This window comes from Heloderma suspectum, chromosome 2, assembly GCF_057233095.1.
Source record: "Heloderma suspectum isolate Gila_16-S chromosome 2, 16-S_ref, whole genome shotgun sequence".
Taxonomy (NCBI): domain Eukaryota; kingdom Metazoa; phylum Chordata; class Lepidosauria; order Squamata; family Helodermatidae; genus Heloderma; species Heloderma suspectum.
This window is the reverse complement of record NC_139459.1, coordinates 163,178,156-163,202,948: the sequence shown is the minus strand read 5'-3', so window position 1 is coordinate 163,202,948 and position 24,793 is coordinate 163,178,156. Positions and strand designations below refer to the sequence as shown.

The window sequence follows — 24,793 nt, the reverse complement described above, 5'->3', positions numbered from 1 at the left end:
TGCATGCATCAGCAATTAGAATCTTGGCAGGCCAGTTTTTCTGAGGGGATTTTTTTCCCCTCCTTGTTGAAGTCAACAGGAGATAAATTTCTTGCGCCATGTCTGGGACAGATGTAAAGTTCCACCATGGACAGGGGCCTGGCCATGGTTGGGAGGAATACAGGACATGGCGTAAGTGGGCTTCTCTCCTGTGGTGCCCATGCCCTGCCCATGACTCTGCCCCACTTCAGCCATTCCACTGGCCTGTCGTCATGATGGCAATGCATCTGGTATTCTGCTGAGTGCCACAGCCCCTCAGATGGAGGATCTGCTGTTTAGGGTTGAGCCCTGAATCTGTATATAGATTTGAACCAGCCCGTGGAATATGTGGCTACAGTTCTCTGCTATAGATGGCATCTGACTGATAGCAACATTGTCTTTCTTCTTGCAGGATGAGGAAAAGAACCTACGGCATCGCCGAGTGACCCCCCAGGAGCCCCCTGCCCCTCTAGCCACGCCCACACCCTGAGGGGCCATCGTCACTGAGCCTCTGTGACCAAATCTTGCACCTACCTTGCTGGGTGGGGAGGGGGAGGGGCACAGAGCCCCTCCACCCCCAAATCACAGACTGTCTAACCTTTTACTGTGTGGCTGGCAGTGGTGAACCTCCGGGACCCTGGAGCGCCCTTCTAACTCCTCCTGCAACGGCAGGGGATGACCCGCTGGGACTGCCCTTCCCAGCATGGAGTGCAGACTGCAGCAAAGCGAACGTGGCGCAGCACCACCTGACCAGGACTGTGCCCAGGTGCTGCCTGCCAAGGAAGATGTTGGGATGGGGCTACTTTGCGGTCCTCGTGCTTTCAGGTCTGGAACCATCAGTGCTGGCTTGTATGCTAGGTAGGAGCCTGGAGGCGAGAGAAGGCACTTAGTCCTTATGAGCCACCCTCCTCCTCCATCCTGCTGCTACTTGGAAGAGCCCTGAAGTGTGGGGAAGGAGGGAACCGCACTTTATGCACACTACGCTCTCGGTTAGAGGAGGCAGGGAGAAGATGCAGGCTGCCCTTGAGCTGGCAGAGTGCTGGCGTTACCTCCCGCTCCCTGAGGGTCACACAGCACAGGCCCCCCAGCTGCCCCCTGTTCCTCTTTGAATTCCCCACTCCAGGCATTAGCGGTTCCATCAGCAGCAGCAGCAGCACCGCTGGAGGGGGTGCAGCAGCCGGCGTTGTTCCTGTGTTGACTAACTTATTCCTGCTTACAGCTGAACCCCAGCATCTCTTGGCGTTTATGTTCCTAGCCAGCCAGAGGTAGCAGGCTGTGGGCTACATTGAGTGTTCTCCGTTTTTTATTTTTAATGAAACGAAACCAGGGGAAAATATTTCCTTGTGTTGGCGACTTGTGATATATAGGATGTTGGGGAGTTCTTGCCGCCTTGGCACTGACAGGGTGGGGTGTGGGACATGTTTCATGGGTGGGACAGTTCAAACAGGTCAGTGCTTTCTGCCTCTCTTAAGGAGGCAGGCGGGGGGGGGGGGGCTTGTGATCTTGCCCTGCAACTTGCATTCTGGACCACTGATCAATCTCTTAGTCCTCCTCCACATCTTCTCTAACTTATGGGATGTAGAAGCTTGCGCCTCTGTGCCTTTTCATCAGGCTAGTCTGTTGAAAGCATTGCAGGCTTTCAAACCCAGAGGACCTGCAAAAATAAAGCAGAATCCCCTTATCTGATGTTCTTTCCATGTGTGATACACAGAAGAGCTCTGGACAAGCAGGGGACACCTGTGTGCCCACAGGCACCTCCCTCAGGTGGGACAGCTAACCCCTTAGAAGACAACAAAATTCAAAATGAACTTGAGAGGATAGAAAACTGGGTAGAAAACGACAGAATGGAATTTAACAAAGACCATTTCTTCATTTAGGAAAGAAAAATCAAATGCACAGGTATAATAAGATGGGGGATACCTCACTTGACAATAGTATGTGTGAAAAGGATCTTAGAGTTGTAGTAAATCACAAGCTGAATATGAGAGAGCAGTGTGATGTGGCTGCAAAAAAGTCAAATGCAATTTTAGGTTGTGTCAATAGAAGTATAGTTTCTATATCATGGGAAGTGATAGTTCTACTCTACTCTGCGCTGGTCAGACTTCACCTCAGATACTGTGTCCAGTTCTGAACATCACACTTTAAGAAGGATAAATTGGAATGAGTTCATAGATAAATTGGAATGAGTTCAGAGAAGGGCAACAAGGATGATCAGGTGACTAGAAACTAAGTCCTACAAGGAAAGATTGAAGGAACTGGTTATGTTAAGTCTTGAGAAGAGAAGAGTGAGGGGGGATATGATAGCACTTTTCAAGAACCTAAGAGTTGTCACACAAAATACAATTAAATTATGATGAAAATAAGAATAAAATATCAAAATTTACCATTGAAATTGGATAGAACCAGATACACAATGGGACCCAGTAAGTTCTGACTCAAATGCAGGCCAAGATAAACAGGTAAGTCTTTGAGGCCTGCTTGAATGCCTACAATAATGAGGCCTAGTGGGCATAAATTGGAACAGTGTTCCACAAGCAGGAGGCCGCTACCAAAAAGGCCCTGCCTCTCAGGTCCACCAGTCTAATTGCTCTTACAGAGATGGAGCTCAAACATTATAAAAAAATAGCTTCCTGGCTGGAGGGAAAGTGTTGCTTACCTTCCCCTTGTAGATTCAAGGCAGTGGTCAGTTTGAGGCAAAAGAGTGCTGAGCTGCCTTCGCTCCCTGTTCTGCCTGAGATAATGATGCCAATGATTACTGGGTGGGGAAAAGGCTGGGATTCTCACTCACTCACTCATCAGATGTTCAGACCTTTAGTTAATTTTAAGACGACCATAACTCCAAGATGTGGAAACAAGAGAGGGGTAAATGCAGTTGAAGAGACTGGCTCAGTCTAGTCTCAGTAGTGCCAATGGGGGTCCATGGGACAAAGTCAGCAGGATGAAAGCTGGGGCAGATGTGGCAAAACTGTCCTCATCCCTGACACTAAGAGTGTGTGTGTGAAGGGGGAGACATAGGGTCATGGAGCTGAGCCTTAGGGAAAGGACTGGACCTCTTGATGGGTAATAATAATATAAGAAAATGTTATTATTAGAAAAATAGTTGCATCACTGGGACAGATGGGGACTGGTCCACACCAACAGATTAAAGAGATTCCTACCAGAAATATTTCAGGCAACTTAATTCTTCCTCCAGGCAAATATGGTACTTAGAGGCAACTTTAATGACCTCAGAGCCCACCAATGTCCCTGTCTGTAATGCATCTCCCCATTTCTGCAGTCCAAGGCGTGTGAAACAAGGTGACTTGCATAGGGAGAGTTACATAACAATGATTCAGGACATATCTTGATTGTTACTTCCAACGTAATGTGTTGCCAGTATGCATGAACTGCCTTCAGCTTGATTGCTTCCTGGTTTCCATGGATTTGGCCTGCATGAGAGAGTTGTCTGCTAGGTATACCCAATGGCGACATCTGACATTTTCACAGAGGCACTGAATGAGCCCCAACGCTCCTTATGCCATCATAACACTATCATCCCATATCATGCCATAATCATCTTTTAAAGGACTCATGGAAGGTGAAATAGTGAGTATAAAGCAGTGATGGGCAACTTGTGGCCCTCCTGATATTTTGGCCTGCAACTCCCATCAGCACTAGACAGCATAGCCAATGGTGAGGGACGATAGGAGTTGTAGGCCAAAACATCTAGAGGGCCACATGTTGCCCACGCCTGGTATAAAGAAAGAAAAAAAACCCCACAACTCTTTGCTTCTCCTTCCAAAGCAATTAAATGGGGAACATGTAAAGCTTTTTATTGGGAATATCATCGCCTATGCAATTTACAAGGAAAAGTCGGGGAGGGGAGACTTCATCTTCAAGACCATTTATACTTCTCAAGAAGAACAAAATATTGATAAAAGGCACTGTACAAAAGCAGGCTTTCAAAGTAACAAGCCTACAGTTACACAGGAGAAAGCACAAGCAAACTACTGGCTGATAAGCAGAAACAGGCCAAGCTAGAAACGCAATACCAGCAATAGGGAAATACAACTTGCGCCATGCTCAGGGATTCAAGGCTTGGATGGCCTGTGTGTGAATGTCAACACACAATCAGCTGGACGGAAGAGGGAACAGGACATGGGACTGAGGGAGTGATAAGAGGCTGGGCATGTGGTAAGCTGGCTGTTTCCGCCACTGGTTCCAATTCTGGAGTTGGCTGTCAGCAGCAAGCAAGACGTGGGCAGCCGATTAGGCACATGAGGTTTCCTTTGCGGGCCCAGGACAGAGGCAATGCATGGAGAAACGGGCTTTTCCATTCTGTGCACCCAGCCAGGCTCTCCCATTTGCCCCAGCCTGGCCCTCAAATAAACACTTAGCTGCCTCTCCCCCTACAGCTGTCTCCCCTGCCCCCACCGCCAAAGGTGGCATGCAAGGCACAGCATGGGTCAGCCCCAGAGTCTGTGGGTGCCCAGGAAACTGTTGGAAAGATCTTCCAGATTCACTCCAGATGTTGAGTATGTGCAGCCCTGGCATAGGTGGGCAGCCAATCAAGCGATGGCTGAAGTTCCTTGGGGCAGCAGATGGCATTGTGTCCCCCCTTGCCTAGCCCTGCTCCAGTTTTCAGGGAAGGTGGCCCCCTCTCCTCCCCACGGATGGCACATCTCTGCTGCGGATGCTCTGCCCGGCCATCTGGGTGCTCCGGGCCAGCTGCCCTGTTCTGTGCATCTCAGACGCTTGATTCAGAGAAACTAGCTCTGAATACTAGAAACACCACCAGCGCCTACCTGTCCCCAAGCCAAGTGGACTCGGGGACAAAATCCACTGGCATGGTGAGGCCGCCACCACTCCCTAAATCTCCTCAGCTGCCACATGTGCGTATAGGAGTGCACCTCCATCTTTAGGGCTGACATGGAGGCATTTGTGCTGTCTGGATTAAAATCATTCAGTGACATTTTGGCAAGTGGCTGCTGGCTAGTCACTGGCACGTTACCGAAAGGTTTTGTTTTGTTTTTAAATGGATTTTAGCATGTACGCACGCATACATGCACGAAGTATCAAAATAACTTATTTTGTAAGTCACATTTGAAACAGTGTCTGAATTTCAAGCTTGTGCATTTCAGCTCTCATCTGGGTGGGGTGGGGTGTTTGTGTGTGACCCATCATATTGCCACAGTCTACTTCAGGACACATGGGAGGGGCATGGAAAGGGTTTCGCTCACTGCAGTCTCCCAATAGGAGCCTTGTGCCGCACCGGCCTTATTTCCTTCACAGAATTCTGCTGTGGTCTTTGTGGGATCCTCCCTCTTCTTGCTTTTTGCCCCACAGTGCTCGATCAGCCAGCAAACATATCACACATCAGGCTTTGCAAAGGAGCATTTCTATGTGATGGCGGCATGGAAGGGGCTCTACAGCAATGTGGATGTACTTGAAGATGGCGTAGAGGAACCCAGGTCTCATACGCAGAAGGGTCAGCCAGGTATGTGGCATTCCACGATACACAGCAGGAAAGGGGTCAGGCCTGCTGAGGATCGTTAGGAGATGGCAAAGGTGCTGATGGAACAACTCCAGCCCAGAGTTTAGTGACCCCGCTCCCATTCCCCCTCCTGGCTCGACACAGCTTCAAGACAGTTGGGTTCCTCGCCCGTCCCCATCCTGCCATAGCATTCTCACCCTAGCTCAGAGCCTCTGTAAGACTGACAGACCACATAGGGGGATCTACCCCTGAAAGCTTATGGGTCTAGTTAGATTCCAGAAGGCTATGAGAGATGACTTGTTCCTCACTGTCAACAGTGCCTCTGGACTCAAATATCAGCTTCCATGTCATAGGCAAAATACTCCTGGGTTTCCTGGGGAACACAAAGCCTTGAAGTAGCTGGGCAGAAAGGCCAGAGCACAAGTGGCAAAGAGCAAACAGCCAGCCACTACCCATGGCAAAGAAGTCTCTTCTTGTGGCCACCTTTACATTTGCAAGACCACTCGGCTGAAGTATTCTGGGAGTATTGCTTTCTTGGATAGATTGGGATCCTGCTTTGGCGCTTCACAGATCATGTCACTTTGTCTCAGATCACTTCTGGCAAGCCATTTTGTGTCCCAGGTCCAATGTGGGGACTCGCTTCAGAAATACGAAGTCTTGCATGTCTCCCCACTGGCTCATGGGAAAATGAACAAATGGTTATAACATATTTACATTTTGACAGACTTTGATGAAATCTGTAGGTTTACTAACCCCTTGTGAGTGGACGAAGCCTGCCAAACAGCAGACAAACAGGTTTGGGAGTCTCTGTGCTTAGTGCCTTTAAATTTTGAGGGTTTTTTTTTTTGAAGGACATGTATAATTTTTATTTCTTGGCAGAACTGGATGAATTTTTGCAGGCATACTTTCCTCTTCTGAGGGGATGAAGCTTGTGAAATTTCAAACAAAAAAAGATGCAAGAGCTTGGGATTAGGGAAGAGAAGATGTGAATTTGAGCCCTACGAGAGGGAATGGGGGGAAATGGCCCAATTGCATGCCATTTCTGGCAAGCGCAGCCAGCAACAGTAATGGCAAAGGCAAAGGAAAGAGAGCTCCCAGGACTCAAACCCACATTACAAACACCCCAGAGCAGCTCCGTAACCACTCAGCTACAGTAGCAGCCAGGAATCACGCCTGTCATGGGGCATTTGTCTCTCCCAGACGCCAGGATCTCATGGGTTGTAGAAGGACCCCTAAGCTGGTGGAAGAGCTCAGGTCATCTCACATGCAAGGGGGTCTCAGGTTCAAACCAGGGGACAACCCTACACCACAAAAGATGGGGAGGGGCGCCAACACTCAGGCACAGCTGAGCCAATCAGGAGGAGTGCTGCATAGGCCCTTAGTCTGAATGGGCCAACCAACCGTTTTGGCCCACTCCTCCCACAGGCATCCTATGTGACCAAGCCCCCCTGCTATTTTGCCTCCCCCTTCTCACCCCAACGGACTGCCTCATACACCATGGCAGCAGCACTCCTACTTTACAGTCGGGAGAACCTGAGTAAGCAGAGGCTGGAGGGGCCACCGGCCAGGAGTCCTGTAGCATCAAGCTTCTTGCCTGCCCCTTTAGAGCCCCATCCTGAGGCCAGCTGAAGCCAAATCAAATTAGGGCAGGGATGGGGAGTTTCTGGGCTGTGGTGGGCTAATTTGGCCCACTAGGCTCAGCCGAGGCCCTGCCCCTTCAGGGCAAGCGGGGAGGGGAGTTATCTCTGATCACTTATTGGAGATAACGGGAGATCCCCTTAGCGGGCAGAGTGCTGTCCCAACTGGGAGGGTGAGTGGTGTGCTAAGAGCTTCACCCACCTCTTGTCCTCCCCAATGGGGGAAGGCACAGCACAGGCGAAGCCCGGTCCCTGACCCGAGTACCAGCTGGAAAAGCTCCAGCCAGTGCTTTGGCCAGAGACCAAGGGTTCTGTCAGACCAGAGCTTTTATCTTGCTGTTGAGATTGGTCACTCACGGAAGTTTGCAGGTCCTTTAGATGATGTTGTTAACCTCCAGGGTGTCTCCTGCACTAAATGACCTTTATTCCATTTTTAAAGATCAGAGATAATGAGCTTACCGATTTCAGCACTTGCATTCTGCTTGAGTTCCTTCAGTGAAAAAGGAAAAGGTGCAGTAAGAGGCACTAGACCACAGCGCCATCTAGTGGCTGTATAATGAAACATATGGAAGACTCAGATAAGGGGGGAAAAGAGGGAGAAGGATGCACGTGTAAAGGGAATCTGTTGTGATCCTGCATTTAAAACGGAAGCAGAAAGCCTGTTTTAAATGTGGGATTTTAGGCTTGAGTAGAGATGTTCCAAATGATATCAGGGGGCGAGGCCATGCCTTCCTGATGTCATCAGGCCCATGAAGGGCCAGGTAGAATCATAGAATAGTAGGGCTGGAAGGGGCCTACAAGGCCATAGAGTCCAACCCCCTGCTCAACGCAGGAATCCAAGTCAGAGCATCCCTGACAGGTGGCCGCCCAGCCTCATCTTGAATGCCTTCAGTGTGGGAGAGCCCACCATCTCCCTAGGTAATTGGCTCCATTGTATTGCTCTAACAGTCAGGAAGCTTTTCCTGATGTTCAGCCAGAATCTGGCTCTCTGTAACTTGAGCCCATTATTCCACATCCTGCACTCTGGGATGATCGAGAAGAGATCCTGGCCCTCTTCTCTGGGACAACCTTTCAAGTACTTGAAGAGTGCTATCATATCTCCCCTCAGTCTTCTCTTCTCAAGGCTAAACATGCCCAGTTCTTTCAGTCTCTCTTCATAGGGCTTTGTTTCCAGTCCCCTGATCATCTTTGTTGCCCTCCTCTGAACCCTCTCCAGCTTGTCTGCATCCTTCTTAAAGTGTGGTGCCCAGAACTGGACACAGTACTCCAGATGAGGCCTAACCAGTGCTGAGTAGAGGGCAACTAGTACTTCCTGGGATTTGGAAGCTATGCTTCTATGAATGCAGCCCAAAATAGCATTTGCCTTGTTTGCAGCCACATCACATTGTTGGCTCATATTCAGCTTGTGATCGACAACAATTCCAAGATCTTTCTCGCTTGTAGTGTTGTTGAGCCACGTATCCCCCATCTTGTAACTGTGCATTTGGTTTCTTTTTCCTAGGTGCAGAACTTGGCATTTATCCCTATTAAATGTCATTCTGTTGTTTTCTGCCCAGCGCTCCAGTCTATCCAGATCACTTTGAATTGTGTTTCTGTCTTCCAAGGTATTCTTTATCCCGCCCAATTTTGTGTCATCTGCAAATTTGATCAGCATTCTCTGCACCTCCTCCTCCAAGTCATTCATAAAAATGTTGAAGAGCACTGGGCCCAGGACTGAGTCCTGCGGTACCCCACTCGTTACCTCTCCCCAGTTTGAGAAGGTCCCATTGAGAAGCACTCTTTGAGTCCGATTCTGTAGCCAACTGTGGATCCACCAGATCATTGTTTCATCTAGCCCACTTTGAGCCAGTTTGCTCATCAGGAGATCATGGGGCACTTTGTCGAAAGCTTTGCTGAAGTCGAGGTATATGATGTCTACAGCATTCCCACGGTCTACAAGGGAAGTTACTTGATCAAAAAATGAGATCAGATTTGTCTGGCAGGACTTGTTTTTGACAAATCCATGTTGGCTTTGAGTAATCACTGCATTGTTTTCAAGGTGCTTCCAGATGGATTGCTTTATCATCTGCTCCAGAATTTTCCCAGGGATTGATGTCAGACTGACTGGTCTGTAGTTCCCAGGTTCCTCCTTTTTGCCCTTTCTGAAGATAGGGACAACATTAGCCCTCCTCTAGTCATCTGGCACTTCCCCCGTCCTCCATGATTTCTCAAAGAGAATAGACAGCGGGTCTATAAGAGAGTTCTTCTGCCAGTTCCTTTATTAGTCTAGGATGCAGTTCATCTGGCCCTGGAGATTTGAACTCATCCAAAGTAATTAGGTGTTCCTTGACCATATGCCTATCGATCTCAAGCTGCAATCCTGCCCCTTCAGCCTGTACTTGGCCTTTGCCAGGGGGGGTCATAGACCCTCTTTTGGGAGAAGACTGAGCCAAAGTAGGAATTGAGCACCTCTGCCTTTTCTTTGTCATCTGTTATCATTTTGCCATCCTTATTTAATAGCTGAACAACCATTTCTTTCCTCTGCCTTTTACTATGCATGTAGCTGAAGAAAGCCTTTTTGTTGGTTTTAGCATCCCTCGCTAACCTCAGCTCGTTCTCAGCTTTAGCCTTCCTGATGCCACCCCTGCAATTCTGTGCTACCTGCCTGTACTCTTCCTTTGTTACTTGGCCTTCTTTCCACTTCCTATATGTGTCCTTTTTTGTTTTCAGGTCATCCCTAAACTTTTTGTGAAGCCACATTGGCTTCTTCTGTTGTCTTCCACCTTTTCTTCTTGTTGGAATTGTTTGTAATTGTGCCTTCAGAATTTTCTTTTTTAAAAGCTCCCACCCATCTTGGACTCCTTTTCTCGTTAGCGTCGCTTGCCATGGGACCTTACTGCTCATTGTTCTCAGTTTATTAAAATCAGCTTTCCTAAAATCCAGGGTACGCATTTGACTACACTCAGCTTTTACTTCCCTTAGAACCAAGAACTCAAGTACAACGTGGTCGCTTTCCTCCAGAGTTCCTGTAACTGCTACTTTATCCACTAAGTCATCTCTGTTGGTTAGGATCAAGTCAAGGATAGCCGATCCTCTAGTTCCTTCCTCTACTTTCTGTAGGAAGAAGTTATCCGCCACACAAGTCAGGAACTTCCTGGAGGGGCCATGTTTTGCAGAATTTGTCTCCCAACAAATATCGGGGAAATTGAAGTCCCCCATTACTGCTACATCATGCTTCCTTGAAACATTGGCTATTTGGTTTTCAAAAGTTTCATCCTCGTCTTCTCCTTGGTTGGGTAGCCAGTAGTAGACTCCGACCACCAGGTTCCTTTTATTCTTTGCTCCATTTATTTTGATCCAGATGCTCTCGATGGGGCTACCAAGCTCATCCTCCTGTATTTCTGTGCAGAGATATGTATTTTTCACATACAGTGCAACCCCACCTCCCTTTCTGTTCCTCCTGTTCTTTTTGAACAAGTTATATCCTTCAATTGCTGTATTCCAGTCATGAGAGTCATCCCACCAAGTCTCAGTTATACCTATAAGGTCATAATTTCCCTCCTGTATTCAGAGTTCAAGTTCGTTCTGTTTGTTTCCTATACTCTGGGCATTATTATATAGACATCGAAGACCATGTGCTTCATAGTCTGGCTTTCTTCCTACATGTGTCTGAAGACTATTATTGGGCGCTATCAGAGCTGTTGTCTCCACTGCAGTGCATGCGCCTACGTCCATTGTGACCCCCAACATTACATCTCCCTTCCCCGTAGGATTCACTTTAAAGCCCTCCTGATGAAGTTCTTCATGCTGTGGCCAAACACATTCTTCCCAGCCTTTGTGAGGTGCAACCCGTCCCTTGCCCACAGTCCATCTTCCAGGAAGTATAGCCCGTGGTCCCAAAATCCAAATCTCTCTCATCGGCACCACCTTCGTAGCCAGTCATTCACCCAGAGTATTTTTTGTTCCCTTTCTATCCCTCTTCTAACTACTGGAAGGATGGATGAGAAAACTATCTGGGCCCCAAAGTTCTTGAGTTTCTTTCCCAAAGCTTCAAAGTCTGACGTGATTTCTTCGTAGCTCCGCTTGGCGGTATCACTTGTTCTCACATGGATGAGAAGAAAGGGATACCTGTCAGTGGGCTTTATGAGTGCAGGCAACCTTTCAGTCACGTCTCTAATTCGTCCTCCTGAGAGACAACATACCTGGCGAGTCCATGGGTCTTCGCGACATACTTGGGTCTCGATCCCACGCAGCAAGGAGTCTCCCACTACTACCACTCTTCTCTTCTTCTTGTTGTAGGCCTGGGTTTCATCGCCTCTGTTTGACTGACCTTCAGCCTCTTGCTCACTCTCATGTAGGTTCCCCTGTGATTCTTCCTCTGCAGGCTGGCCTCCAGTCTCATCCGCAAGTACCTGGAATCGGTTCCACAGCTCCACTGCTTCCACTGGTGCAGAGTGGCGTCTAGTTCTTCTTCTCCTAACTGTCACCCTTTTCCAAGGAATATCCTCTACTCCATTTTTCTTCACCTCAGCATTTCCCACTGCCTCATCTTGCTGTTGCTCTTCAAGCTTCTGGTCTTCCATTTGCTAGGTGGTAGGTGATCTGCCCCCCCCCCCCATTTTAGTTCCCCACCCCTCTACAAGGGGGAAATTGATCCTGATCTACTGTGCCCTAGCAACAAAGAAACAATACATGTGACAAGGTCAAAGCCTTCATTGAACAGCATCCTGGGGCCCATCTATATGGGAGGTTTTCTGTCTTGCTGCTGTGGCTTAAAGTCATTAGGGACACATGGCATTGTGACCAATTCGCTGCCAACCAGCTGCATCCCTCTTGCAAAGCCGCATTTTCAGAAAGCCCTTTTACTCCATAGTTTCACTTAAAGTGGCTCCCAGGCAGTTCCCCTGCATATGCCCCATCCCCCCGCATTGAATCCTGGACGTGCCTCTGTGACGTGGCTGTGACCTGGACCACCCCTCCCCCCATTCCCTCTTTTTCCCCATTTGCAGTAGGGCTGCTTTCACAGTAAGTAGCCTCCTTTTCCCATTCATAATATCCGTAGCCCCGTTCCATTCACAGCAGTGGAGTGCTTGTGCAGCACACAGTGAAGGATACACAGAGCAGGAGAAAGGACAACCAGCCGCTGTTTCCCAGGGCGACACACCTGCAACTCCGCAGTCGCGCGATACCTCTGCAACTAAGGAATACACAGACGGGAAGGAGAAAGGGCGGCCAGCACAGCAAAGGAGCCTGGACAGGGCTGCGGACGAGGCTCCCCGATCACAGAGGCGTGCTGGGTCGCCCCTTCTGCGTAACGCAGCAGCTTGCCGTTTCCATTCACAGACAGCTGCCTCTGATCCTTTCATGTCTCCCCTGCAGAACAGTCCCCTGTGTGGGGGTGAATTTCCTCAGTGTTTGCGGGGAGGAGGAGGAGGGGGGAGCTTCGTTCCCGTCAGGGAAGTGGAGGCAGCAGCCACTGCTGCAGACTCCAGAGTACTAGCAGAGGGAGGCAATTCCAGCCCTTTGCCGCCCTGCAGGACCTCGGCGCCTCCTCTCTGCCCGCCTGTCTGTCCCCGGGCTTCAGCGCTGCTGGGCCACAGCCGGTGGATGCGAGGGGGGAGGCGTAGGGCAAACTGTCCGACTTCGCTCACCTCTTCCATTAAACTTCCCTGAGCAGTGCAGCATGGAGAGGGGCGGCAGCAGGCCTCTCTCACTGGCTGAGCAGCATCTATGGGGTTGGTGACGTTCACTTCTACTAGCGGGACTCCGTCCATCCAACCGCAAAGTACGGCGGATCAAAGTGCAGTTTGACCCGTGAAAAGCGGGTTTCAAGGTTGTGCTCACTCCACATTCTTAGCTTCGTGCGCTCCTGACAGACCAAAGCTGATTTCATGACATTCTGCATTGAACATGAAAGCACTTCACATTCATTGCCGTGTAGATCCAGCAGATCCTGAAAGTGAAACTCATATGCAAAGGGTGGTCAACCAGTCAGCCCAGCAGGGCTCTCCTAGGATAGGGGATCTGTTGCCAGCAGGGGAGCAGGGGCCATATCCCTTGTGGCACAGCTCCACGTTAGGAATGCCTTCACCTTTCTTAAGTGGTTCAACTGTGCTTCACTAGTTTGCTGATTTTGTAGTTTCAGTGTAAGGTGCCCCGAGCACAGAAACATGGAAGGGTGGGGTTTAAATGAAAATATTTTCAAAATGAAATGAATGTTTTCAGTCATCCCATGCTAACCTGTACCTGCAACATCCAGAGGAGTAGTCAAGAGGTCTACAGACCACCTACGGAAATATTAGGAAAGAGGGACTTCTCATCTGGGGCAGGCCATCTCGGCTGGCATCTGAAGGATGAATTCTGTCCCTGTCCTGTCTGTACTGACACCACCACTCTTCATCCGGAAAACTCCAGAGTACCCCACAACTTTTCATGATTTGGGTCTTATCTTTCCTGCATGGGGACACTCCCCCCCTCACACACACACAGCTGCGCGCATGCAATCAAAGCTGTCTTACTAGGATCTTCCCTTCCTCCTCGCAGCCACCAAGGAGAACCCAGAGGAGGAGGGCTTGTATGAGACGGCGGATCCTGCAACCAGTTCGGAAGGGAAGCGAACCAAGCAGGTGCCTAAGCCATGGTCCTCAGGTATGTGGGGGATGAGCTTTGGGGGGATCCCCAGTTGGTCTGGAATTGTCCCAGGGCTGTTTCTTAGGCAATAGACCATCAGCAAGAGGCCTGAGAAAGGAATCTTTCAGCAAGCTATACATGGATAATTCTGGAGCCTTGTAGCTAAGAAGGCCACACAACGTGCCTCTGCCTTTTCACTGCAGACCGGAGAAGTTAGGTCGAGGATTAGGGATAGGCTTACTGACAGTTCTCCCCCACCCCCACCACCCCACCACCAGCAGCATTGGAAAAAGATCTCAAAAAGACGAGGAACAATGATAGCAACGATTACTTGGAGAACTTGCTCCAAGGACAGTGCAAGAAGCACTGAAAGCACTGGGGGGTGGTTACACATTTAGGAATAACTGATATGCAAATCAGCTCTACTAAATGCCATGGGAACTGTAAATCATTTGACCCACTCGCAGCGTTTTGCATGGGTACTGCATCAGCTGAGAGAGATACCCACCCCTGCCCTGCTGTTAGGCTCCCCTTTACAAAGAGAGGGAGCTACAACAAATGGGGGGGGGAAGGGCATAAGAAAATGGACAAGCCCTGAACAAGCGTGCCCCTGTTTACGGTTCCATCCACTGCCAGCCCTGAACCTAAGTGCCTTCCTGCTACATAGCAGGAGAGGGAGAGATCTGTGGAGCGTAGGAATGGAGAACAGGGGCCCTTTTTCCTTCCTCCCCTCTTGAATCCTTCCTGTATGGCAGATGTGTTGGACTATGACTCCCACTACCCTCACGGCTGGGGAAGATGGGAATTCTTGCCTAACCTATACAGAGGACACCCGGTTGAGGAAGGCTGCTGCATATTGTGGGGAGGAGTTTTTTAACCTCATGGCACTCATTCCCCTGATCTTATTCCCCATCCAGGACAGGAGATGCGTTCAGGTGCTCAGGGTTCTGCTTGCTTTTCAGCCAACAACCTCCACACTCCAGACTGCAGCCTTACCTGACCGTTAAGGTGTATTCTTGGGGTTATTTCCTTTTTGTGCTACTGTGTTATGGCATGGCTGTATATATTGCTTCTCTGTTGTATTTTTTGTGTCATAGAAATATTGCAGGTAAATACACTGTAAATGGCAGGAGAGCTGCAAATTAGTGGAGTGGAAGCCTATGCATGGATGGGGCCACGGGGACGGGAGTGGCAGCTGCTACAGGGCTGGGGGAGGGGGCCCAGAAGAGTGACACCTCTCTCCTTCTCTTCCCAGCCTGGAAGCCAACTTGCACACGCCGCGTGGTGATCATAGCTGGTGCTACTCTGCTGGCCACCTCTGTGTCCCTCAACGTGCTGCTGCTTGCTCTGGGAACCGTGCACTGTAAGTGGTCTAACTGTGGTCTAACTGTGGTCTAACTGTAAGTGGTCTCCTGAGTCTCTAAATGCTAATAGAGTACTATGTAAGAGTTCATCAACCACGCAGAGACCTGCTTCCTCTATCAAAGGTGTGCACAGCCTATTTGGCCTTGCGGGCCACATCGAGTGTCTGCTTGAGTGGTGGGGGCTGCACGTGTGTGCACGCGCGCGTGCGCACACACACACGCACACATAGGCACACACATTTACAAACAACTCGCACCCGCACACACCACACCACTCCTGGCCGAGAGCTGCTTTGATCAGATAAAGCAAACACTCCTCCCAACAACCTCAGTTCTCAAACCACCCAGCCATCCTAAAACCCTGTCTCCTAGCCCTTCCCCCTCCTCTAATCCTCTCTTTTGCTGAAGGATCCTGACATCCCACACTCTGTTACCTGGAACGTTTTAGAAAATAAAGAGGGGGAAAATGCTCTAGGAACAGGCTGTATGGTTCCTGCTGTAGAAGCCCTGTTCCTAGAGCATCCTACAAAGCAGGCAGGAGCCTCTGAGCACAGCTTCCTGTGACATTCCAGGGATGCTCTAAGAACAAAGCTTCTTATGGAAGAAACCACAGAGTCCATTTCTAGACTTCTAGAGCACTTTTCCTGTTTTTTTTTCTGGGGGTCAGGGCCACCAGATAGGGCTTGTGGGGCTGCCTGAGGCCCATGGGCCACACTTTTTGCACCCCTGCTCTATCAGAACACATATGAGGGACCTAGGAAGGCTATCTGGATTCTAGTATGATTTAGTCATACTTAGAGTGGGTCCATTGGAATCAATGGGACTTAAGTTAGTCAGCGCTTAGTCAAGTCCTATTAATTCCAGTGGGTCTACTCTACATAGGACTAAATCTGGATCCAACCCTAGGCTCTGGCCATTTGTGGTAAAGCACATGCCTTGCACACAAAAGGTCCCAGGTTCAATCCCCAGCATCTCCAGGTACAGCTGGGAAAGACACCTGTATGAAATCCTGGACAGCCACTGCCAGTCAGTGTAGGTAATACTGGGCAAGATGGACCAAAGGTTGACGTGGTCTAAGGCACCTTCCTACGTTTGCCAAGGCGGCGCACTGCTTTTTCTTTCCTTCAAACCAGGCTGGGACTAATAGGGAGCAGCAGGAGGACCTGTTGTTGGGGAGATCTCCTCGGATAAGATGTGCCATGAAAGGTGACCCAGACCAGGTTGATTTGGCCAAAGGGACAGTTGCTCCAGTTCCTCTGTGTGTTTCCTAGATACTCTGTTGGAGAGAGGTGCTCAGAATAAAAATGGATATGACTGTTTTGGATGCACAAGTCTGACAAGCGGGCATATTTTATGCATGCCTAAAACACCAGGTCCCTGAGCGGGTCGTCTCTGCACTACCATGCCTGTGCAGTAGCCAATACCTAGTTCCCCCTTGCTGCCATTCACTCTTCCTCCAGTGCCATTCATGTCAGGTCCGGGTGTGGGCGGCAGGCCACACCCCAGTGGTGAGCTCCGCTTGCGGCTCTTAGATATGAGTCAGCTGGTCGTTGACAGAAGGGACGAGGGAAGCAGTGGGCATGCATGGAGGATCCCGCAGGTGGTAGCCACAATTTGCATAGAAAGGGTTATGCCCTGTAGCGGCGTGGCAGGATTGTTGTAGGCAAATTCCGCGAGGGGTAAGACGTTCACCCAGTCATCTTGGAGGTGGCTCAGGAAGCAGTGGAGGTATTGCTCTAACACCTGATTGACCCACTCTGTTTGCCCGTCAGTCTGCGGGTGATAGGCCGACTACAAATTTCTCTTGACTCCCAGAAGTTCAAGGAATGCCACCCAGCATCGGGACGTGAACTGGGGGCCTCAGTCCAAAATCACAGGATCAGGGGGCCCATGGAGGCAGAACACGTCGGGGAGGAACAGGTGGACAGTTTGGAGTGTTGGGGATGCTGTGGATCAGGACAAAGTGTGCCACCTTAGTCAGGGCACCTGCAACCACCAGGATCGTGGTGTTCCCTTGCAACGGGGGCAGGTATACAACGAAGTCAAGCGAAGCAGTGGGCCAAGGCTTGGCGGGGGTCCCTGATGTCTCTGACGGGGAACTTTTGCTCTAGCACATGTATCGCTGGACTGGAGGTATCTCCTGGCATCGGGCCGCAGCGTTGGCCACCAGAAGGCCTGTGAGAGCAAGTTAAGAGTCTTTGAGTGACCCCAATGGCCCGCAGTACATGCAACGTGGCATTGCTGGAGAACTTGGATCCTCAGGGGCCCTTCCGGGATGTAAAGCTGCCCACAACGGTTTAGGCAGCCCACCTGCACCTCAAGTGTGGGATGTCCAGAGCGGTCTGGTTGTCCTCCCCCACTCAGCTGGGGGCCTGCGTAATGGTCTGCAGGCAGAGCCTGACGAACCTGTGAAACAAAGCTGCGATCCACGGTTCCATGGAGAAAGTTGGCGGGAGTTAGCACTGGTGCGGGGGTGACATTATCTCCCGATGGAGCCTCCTCTTCTCAGGAGAGTGTCGGCGTTTCCATTCTTGGTGCCAGGCCAGTCGGTGACTTGGAAGTCAAAATGGGTAAAAAACAGGGCCCAACGAGCTTGGCGTGGCTTGAGGCAGTTCATAGTCTGGAAATGTTCTAGATTCTGGTGATCCGTGAGCACCTGTATGGGATGTGGTGCTCCTTCCAGGAAATGCCACGTCTCTTCAAAGGCTACCCTGATCACCAGCAGCTCCTTGTCCCAGACATCATAGTTCCTTTCTGCAGGAGTAAGCTAGCAGGAGTAAAAGGCCAATGGGTGGAGGAGGCACTGCGGGCCATGGCGCTGCGACAGGACTGCTCCAGAAGCCTGACTGGAGGCATCGGCCTCAACCACAAAGGGGAGGCTGGGATCTGGGTGTACCAATATGGGAGCTGTGGTGAAGTCTGCCTTTAACTGATAGAATGCATCTTGCACCACAGAGGTCCAGCTGAACTTGGTGTTCTTTTTGAGCAGGGCTGTGATGGGGGCAATGATGCGGGAGAAGCCTTGGATGACGTGCTGGTAGAAATTGGCGAAACCTATAAACCTCTGACCTCCTTTCAAGTCCCTGGGGGAATCCCAGTCGATGATGGCCTGGGCCTTCCATGGATCCATTTGGAGCCTGGCTGGGGAAACAATGTCACCTAGGAAGTCCATGGTCTCTTGCTGGAAGACGCATTTCTCTAGTTTAGCATATAGTTGGTGCTCCCTGAGGCGCTGCAAGACCAGGTGGACATGCTGGAGGTGTTCCTCAGGGGTTTCAGAAGAGATCAAGATATGGTCCAGGCAGGCACCACAAAACGATCTAGCATATCACGGAGTACATCATTGATGAAGTGCTGGAAGTTAGCGGAGGCATTACAAAGTCCAAAAGGCATCACTAGGTACTCGAAATGGCAGTACCGGGTGTGAAACACCTTCTTCCATTTGTCGCCCTCCTGAATTCTCACCAAATTGTAGGCTCCCCACAAATCCGATTTAGTGAAAATCTTGACCCCCTGTAGTCCATCAAAGAGCTCTGGAATAAGGGGAAGGGCGTACTGGTTCTTGACTGTGACTTTGTTTAACTTCCGGTACTCAATGCAGGGACATAATCCCCCATCCTTCTTTTTCACAAAGAAAATTGGGGCTCTGGCTGGGGAGGTCAAAGGGCATATGAACCCCTTGGCCAGGTTATGTTGGAGGTATTCCCATAAAGCTTCTAATTCAGGGGCTACAAGCGAGTATAGCCACCCAAATGGAATCTCCACACCTGGTTGCAGATCAATGGGACAATCATAGGGCTGATGTGGAGGCAGAGTCTCAGCCCTCTTCTTCTCAAAGACGTCCACAAGATCTTGGTACTGAGCAGGGAGGGTGACTGGAACTTGGGGCAGGGGTTCCCCCACAGTGGTACCATGGAGCATGGGTGGAGGTGCCTCCAGAGCTTGTGGATTCCCTGCTCCCATACTCGCCGGGGACAGAAGCGCAGACTGGAAACAGATTTCCTGGCACTTAGGACACTTGAATTTGAGGGCTTGCTGGCTCCAGGAAATGGAGGGGCCGTGTCTAATTAACCATGGGATCCCCAAAACTACTGGATAATGTGGGGTCCTGATGAGGTCGCAAGATAACAGTCTGGATGACCAGGAGCGGCCAGCATCACCAAGGGACACATCACATGCATGACAGGCCCAGACAACAGGGGTAAGCCATCAAGCCCCTCCATTGGTACAGGAGTGGGCTTGGCTTGACTGGGGATATGGAAATCCTTCACAAAGGACAAGTCCATGAAGTTGGAAGAGGCCCCAGAGTCTACCATGGCCTCCACTTGAATAAGCCTACCTTGCTGGAAGAGGAGCTGGATCAGAATTAAAAAAATGGGGGTTGGAAGTAGAGGACCCTGGTAGACTTCCTCCTAATTCTGCTGGGGTGGTCCATTTCCCTGGTGCGGACTTTAGCAGGACAGGAGAAGCATGATGCCCCCACCAGCCACAGCAGAGGCAAAGGTCCAGGGCTCACTGCTGCCGCTTCTCGGGGTCTGTCAACTGGTGCCAGGAGGCATCTACCCCCGTGGGCTCTGGCAGGGGGGTGTTTTGGTTCCCTGACCCAAACCAGGGAAGTTCTGCTGGGACTCGCCCATCACGTCTTTCCGCACCCCTTTCCTTCAGACGACTGCGAATGTTGACACAGAGGGTGCTGAATGCGGGCAGCATAGCAGGAGGGTCTACTTGGTGAAGGAGTTCAGGCTGAGATGAAAATGGAACCGCTGGGCCGCCGCCTGCCACAGCACGCCAGCCACCAAGCAACAGAACTCGGCCGTATCTTCAGCAACTATTCAGTGCCCCTGCGCTAGGGTCTGGAGGGCCAGCAACGCTGTGTGGGCCTAGTTGGTATCTCCAAACATGCCCTCCAAGGCCCGCACAAAGTCAGTCAGGTTCCCCAGCCGAGGGTCATCGGCCTCCAGCAATGGGAAGGCCCACACCAGAGCAGCCCCGGAAAATAGGCTCACCATCAGATACACCTGGCTGCGCAGGGCAGGCCTATGGGCACATCTGGAACAACAGCTGACGTTGATTAATGAAACCCCACAGATTCTTCTGTTCACCGTTGAAACATCCAGGCAGGGGAGCAGCTGGGGCTCAATGGGGTGTGGGAGCTGGGGCTGCAGGAGCTGCACGCAAGGCATGGACCTCAGCTTGCAGGGATGAGGCCTGGGCCTGCAGGGTCTGAGGGATGTTTGGTAGGTCCACCTCCATTCTGAACGCTGGTCAGGGTGTAGGCTTGGCCACAGCAAACTGGTGGGTCCAGGGCGTGGGTGGCAGGCACACCAGGAGTAGGCGGGACGGAAGTGGGTGGAGAGCAGGGGTTCCCTGGGCAAGGGTCAGACCCAAACAAGGCATGGCAGGGCCAGAGAGAAGAGCAGAGTCCAAACAGGCAGGGGTCAAGAACAGGCAAGGCATAGCAAATCAGGAATGAGCAGCTGGAACGTGATGCAGCTGGAATGTGATGCGCTACCACTATGACTCGCTACCACTATGACTCCTGTTGCTGTGGCAAGGTTTGGAAGGAGGAGGAAGCTCTTTATAGGGCTCCCTGAGGCTCCCAGCTGGTCTGCATTAGAGCACCTGGGAGCACCTGCAGGGCCAGGGCCTAATCCTGCAAATTCTGTGAGCCAGGCTGCCTTCTGTCTGGCCCCCAGGTGGAGCTGCAGAGCTTCCCAGACTGAGCAGATCCTGACAACTAGCTTCTAATGCACATGCCACTGTTGGCAATGTCCTGCCTTCATTCAAAGTGTATTACAATTTGTACAGCACTAAAGTGCATTGAAGCATGGTTATTTCTGTGAGTCTGCATCGCTCGCTCTGCCCACAGAAGCTGAGCTGTATCTCAGGTGGAGCTGTAGCTTTGCTTACCTCCATTTAATCATTTTCCTGGAATACAATGCCTAGAAGAAATAGGGGGCACAAAAATGATTGATGCTTTGTGCTGAATGTTCACCTGATAAATGAGGCAAGGACAGGGCAAGCCAGGGCTCAGCCAAGACTTCCAGGCTGCTCTGCTAAGACTGCAACCTCTCCATCGCTTTGCAGTCTCCCATGCTTTTCAGCAAATGCTGCTGTGCTGATAGCCTCCAGTGTTTCATCTGGAATTCTTTCTGATGTGTGTCTGTCTGTCTGTGCCTGTACAGATTCTAAAATGGCTGCTGCACTGGAGAGCAACCAGCTCAAGGAAGCAGGTGAGTGTCTTTGATGGTTGTGGAGTTCAAGCTGTCCATCCCTGGCTTTGCCCCCAGAGGCTGGACGGTGCTCCATATACGTTTCAGGCCAGACTGTAGCATAGGTTGTGGGAGTAAACGTTTTCTCTTAGAAGTTTGTCAAGCACTTCCACAAAGCTCCGTAGAACAGCCATACAGAGCAAACTCAGGTAGCTGCGTGCTGACAGGATTGAAGCCAAAACAGGAGCACTGAGAAACAAGTGATGGTCAGGTGAATCCCAAGAAACACAGAAGCATGGAACATTTTTTAAGCAAACTAAAGGGGGCAAAGAAAAAAAAATAGCCCAGTGAGGACTGATCATGCTCAACGGCCTCCAAGAACCACAAAATGTTAAGTGTCCGTTGGGAAAGAAAAATGGATGGGGGAGGATGAATTGGTCTCCCTGAGCCCCCTTGCAGCTTATGGGAGCCTTTCCCAGCCTGGTGCCCTCCAGATGGTTTGGACTAGAAGCCCCAGCATCCCTGACCATTGGCCATGATAGCTGGAGCGGATGGGAGTTGAAGTCCAAAACATTTGGAGGGCACCAGATTTGGGAAGGCTGGCTTATAGTATCCTGAAGCACCTCTGTTAGGAGTTGAGGGTACACTGCAACATTTTGTTACAGGTCCCATAGTTGTGCCTATCTAAAACCTAAGCATACACTACTTTTAACTGTCCTGGAATTCCTCATGGAAACCTGGGAATGCTAATTCTATGTAGGTTCTGGAAAATCCTCTGCCTTTTCAGAGAATTCCAGTTCCTGGGTTTCCTTGCAAGGAGGCTATGCTAGGTAAGCTGGTTCAGGGGTCTGTAGTATTCTGCAGATGTGCCTTAAGAGGATGCTGTGGCAGTCATCATCAGTGTGTGGCACATGGTGTATCCATTAACCTCACTTACCTCCCCAATCTGACCCAACCAGATCTCATTGGTACTGATCCCCACGTGTCCATTACACTGAGGTATATTCACCTAGTATGGGATGGAATATGTTATTCGTGGCGGCAGCTGGTGGCCACTGTGGCTGGTGAGGTGAAGACCAGAAGCAGAGCCAACTACATCTAATTTACCTCCCGACCTTTTCAAAAGCTTCTGGGACAGACCCACAATACAACCCATGGAGAACTGGCAATGTTCAGTGGTCAAGGAATGTTATGAAGGCTTCCTATGGGAGAGGGAAATGATGGAAAGCCATGGCTGAGGAAGGTGGGGTGGAATGTGCTATCTTGGAAAAGGCTATGGGTTGTTTGCATGGAAATGAAGCACTGTAAACTCCAATAGTTTGTTACAACACAGGGCCAACTTCCCCCAGATTTTAAAGAAAATGGGTGGAAAGGCTCAAAGATATACCCAAATCACAACAGGCACACTAAGGCAAATAGGAAAGTCACTTGACAGATTATGGCTGCAGAGGAGAGGTTGGATCTGACTGACCCCTGCACAAACCACTCATGCACTCCCTTGAGTCCACATTACTTTGCTCCACAGCAGGAACTAATTTCAACTAAAGGGGACACTGGCAAAAGTTAACCTTAGAGTCACAGCTGAAAAGCACTGTGTGTGTGTGTGGGGGGGGAATAAATCCACAAAGGCAGAAAACAAGTCTTTGTGATCCACAGAAACCAGATGTGGAATAAACATGTGGATTAAAGCAACCAGCAAGCCAGTGCGGGCTCCACTGGGCAAGACTCCCTCAGTGGGCCCCCTCCCTCAGTGAGTCCGCCTTCTCACCACTATTGTCACCAGCTGCTATTGCTCCTCATCTTCTTTCTCATCATTGCTATGACTTCTTGCCTGACAGTGAGCAAGACGGGAGTGACATCTACTGTCCTTCCTTCTCACCACCACCATTGCCTGGACCAGAGTGAGAGGCAGATGAACAAGCAGGTTGCCATGGTGAAGGGCAGACACAGCTCCAGGGGGCTCTTTGTCAGTGGGCCCCTGCTGAGGTGTGGACCCTCAGCAGGTCCCAACAGTGCCAACCCTTGACAGCAAGCCACACCACAGCAGGGGGACACTGGGCTCATGAACTCTGAGATCATGAATGCAAAGCACCAGGTGGTGATGATGATACTACTGGGGCTGCTACTACTGATGATACTGTCCTCAGAGCAACACAGAAACCAGAACCAGAGCAGCCTCAAGCCATACCACAGAAACAGGAAAACAGGGCGCATGAAATTCTAGATCATAAGTGCAAAGCACAAAACGATGATGATTTTTTGAAAATAAAAACAAACTTTTTTTAAAGGAAATTGCCAGGCACAGCTCCGAAGAAGCGTTTTTTAAAAAGGAAAGAAAACAATGCCAGGCACACAGCCTCCATACGCAGGTTTTTTAAATTGCTCACCGTGCATGTGTTGCTGCTGCTGCTGCTTTCATCACCAGCTCACCCAAAATGTGCTCACAGCAATCAAGGAACAGGAAATGGCTACTGATTTCCTGCCTCGCTAGGCATGCCCCCAAAAGATATTGCAAAAATATGATTGGCTGGGGACATCTACTTCCCTGCCCATTTCTTGTCCTCGCTGCAGTGACCTGGTGCCTAGAGGGGGTGGGGGCAGGGGTGCCATTTAATACCATCTTTGGCATCCAGGCAGGTCATTATGGAGAAAGGCCTCTGTTGCTGCCTGCCTGGTGCCTTCTTTGCACCCTGCTTGCCTGCGCTGGCGGGAAGAACAAAAACAGAAGGGTACCTGCACAAAAAGGGGAAAGTGCTCCATTGCGCACGTGCTGGCCAGAAAAGGAGTCAGAGTTACTGATAAGAGGTCCTGGGCACTCTGGACAGTGCAGCACTTGGCGCTTATTCAGTAAAACGGTTTTGTATCAAGTATTTTGGTCTGGGAGTTTGGCATGGGAGGAGGACAAGTGGGAGTCGGCCCCCTCCACCCACCTTGTTAAAGATCTGCCTCTGATTCTCCTAAAAAAAAAAAAATAGGGCAGGGAAACTCTAACCTAAATGGATGATTCCACGTTGCACAAGTCTACAGCCTCATTCCTATCTGCTCTCCTTCCCATCATGAACTATGTTAACAAACCCTGGAAGAGAAACCTCGGCACTAGGGAGAGAGCCCACAAGCCCAGTCCAGCCTTAAGGAAGGCATGAGGGGTGCTCCCAGAGAAGGCTTTTATTGTGCAATCACCCTGCCTTGTTCACGGCACTTTAACGAAGGTTCAAACAATGCCATCTTCCATTTGTGACTTTCCCATGTTTTCTTACCGCTTCTTCCATCTTTTTTCTTACCAGATAAAAAATCTGTTAAGGAAGAAAAGCTGTACAAGGCCTTTTGATCGGCAGCACTAGGAGCCCTCTGTCTGGAAGCGCCCTTTGTAACTGACGCAACAGATGGAGTAGGGAGCCAGGCTTGGACCTGAAGGGAAAGAGCAGCGGGGCTGGTGTGTATATAGTGGGATGCTGTAATTTATTTATTCTATTTATCACA

At 50.3% G+C, this 24,793-nt stretch overlaps 2 protein-coding genes across 19 annotated transcripts in view; both read left to right on the top strand.

The window, feature by feature from the left end:
* The window catches only part of PNPLA6 (patatin like domain 6, lysophospholipase), a 69,787-nt gene extending 67,413 nt beyond the window's left edge, over positions 1 to 2,374 (top strand). For 13 of the 15 annotated variants that reach the window (XM_084835606.1, XM_084835602.1, XM_084835612.1 and 10 more), the window contains one exon: positions 431 to 2,374. In XM_084835606.1, the coding sequence (XP_084691732.1) occupies positions 431 to 508 (78 nt within the window). In that variant the 3' untranslated portion in view covers positions 509 to 2,374. The remainder of the gene's footprint in view (positions 1 to 430) is intronic. The other 2 variants (XM_084835614.1, XM_084835609.1) reach the window with 2 other exon arrangements.
* Positions 2,375 to 5,297: 2,923 nt separating this feature from the next.
* Positions 5,298 to 24,793, top strand: part of LOC146353065 (C-type lectin domain family 4 member D-like) — a 30,299-nt gene continuing 10,803 nt past the window's right edge. For 2 of the 4 annotated variants that reach the window (XM_084835627.1, XM_084835625.1), the window contains exons 1-4: positions 5,321 to 5,494; positions 13,651 to 13,755; positions 14,993 to 15,100; positions 21,287 to 21,334. In XM_084835627.1, the coding sequence (XP_084691753.1) occupies positions 5,404 to 5,494; positions 13,651 to 13,755; positions 14,993 to 15,100; positions 21,287 to 21,334 (352 nt within the window). In that variant the 5' untranslated portion in view covers positions 5,321 to 5,403. Of the gene's footprint in view, positions 5,495 to 13,650; positions 13,756 to 14,992; positions 15,101 to 21,286; positions 21,335 to 24,793 lie in introns of all 4 variants that reach the window. The other 2 variants (XM_084835629.1, XM_084835626.1) reach the window with 2 other exon arrangements.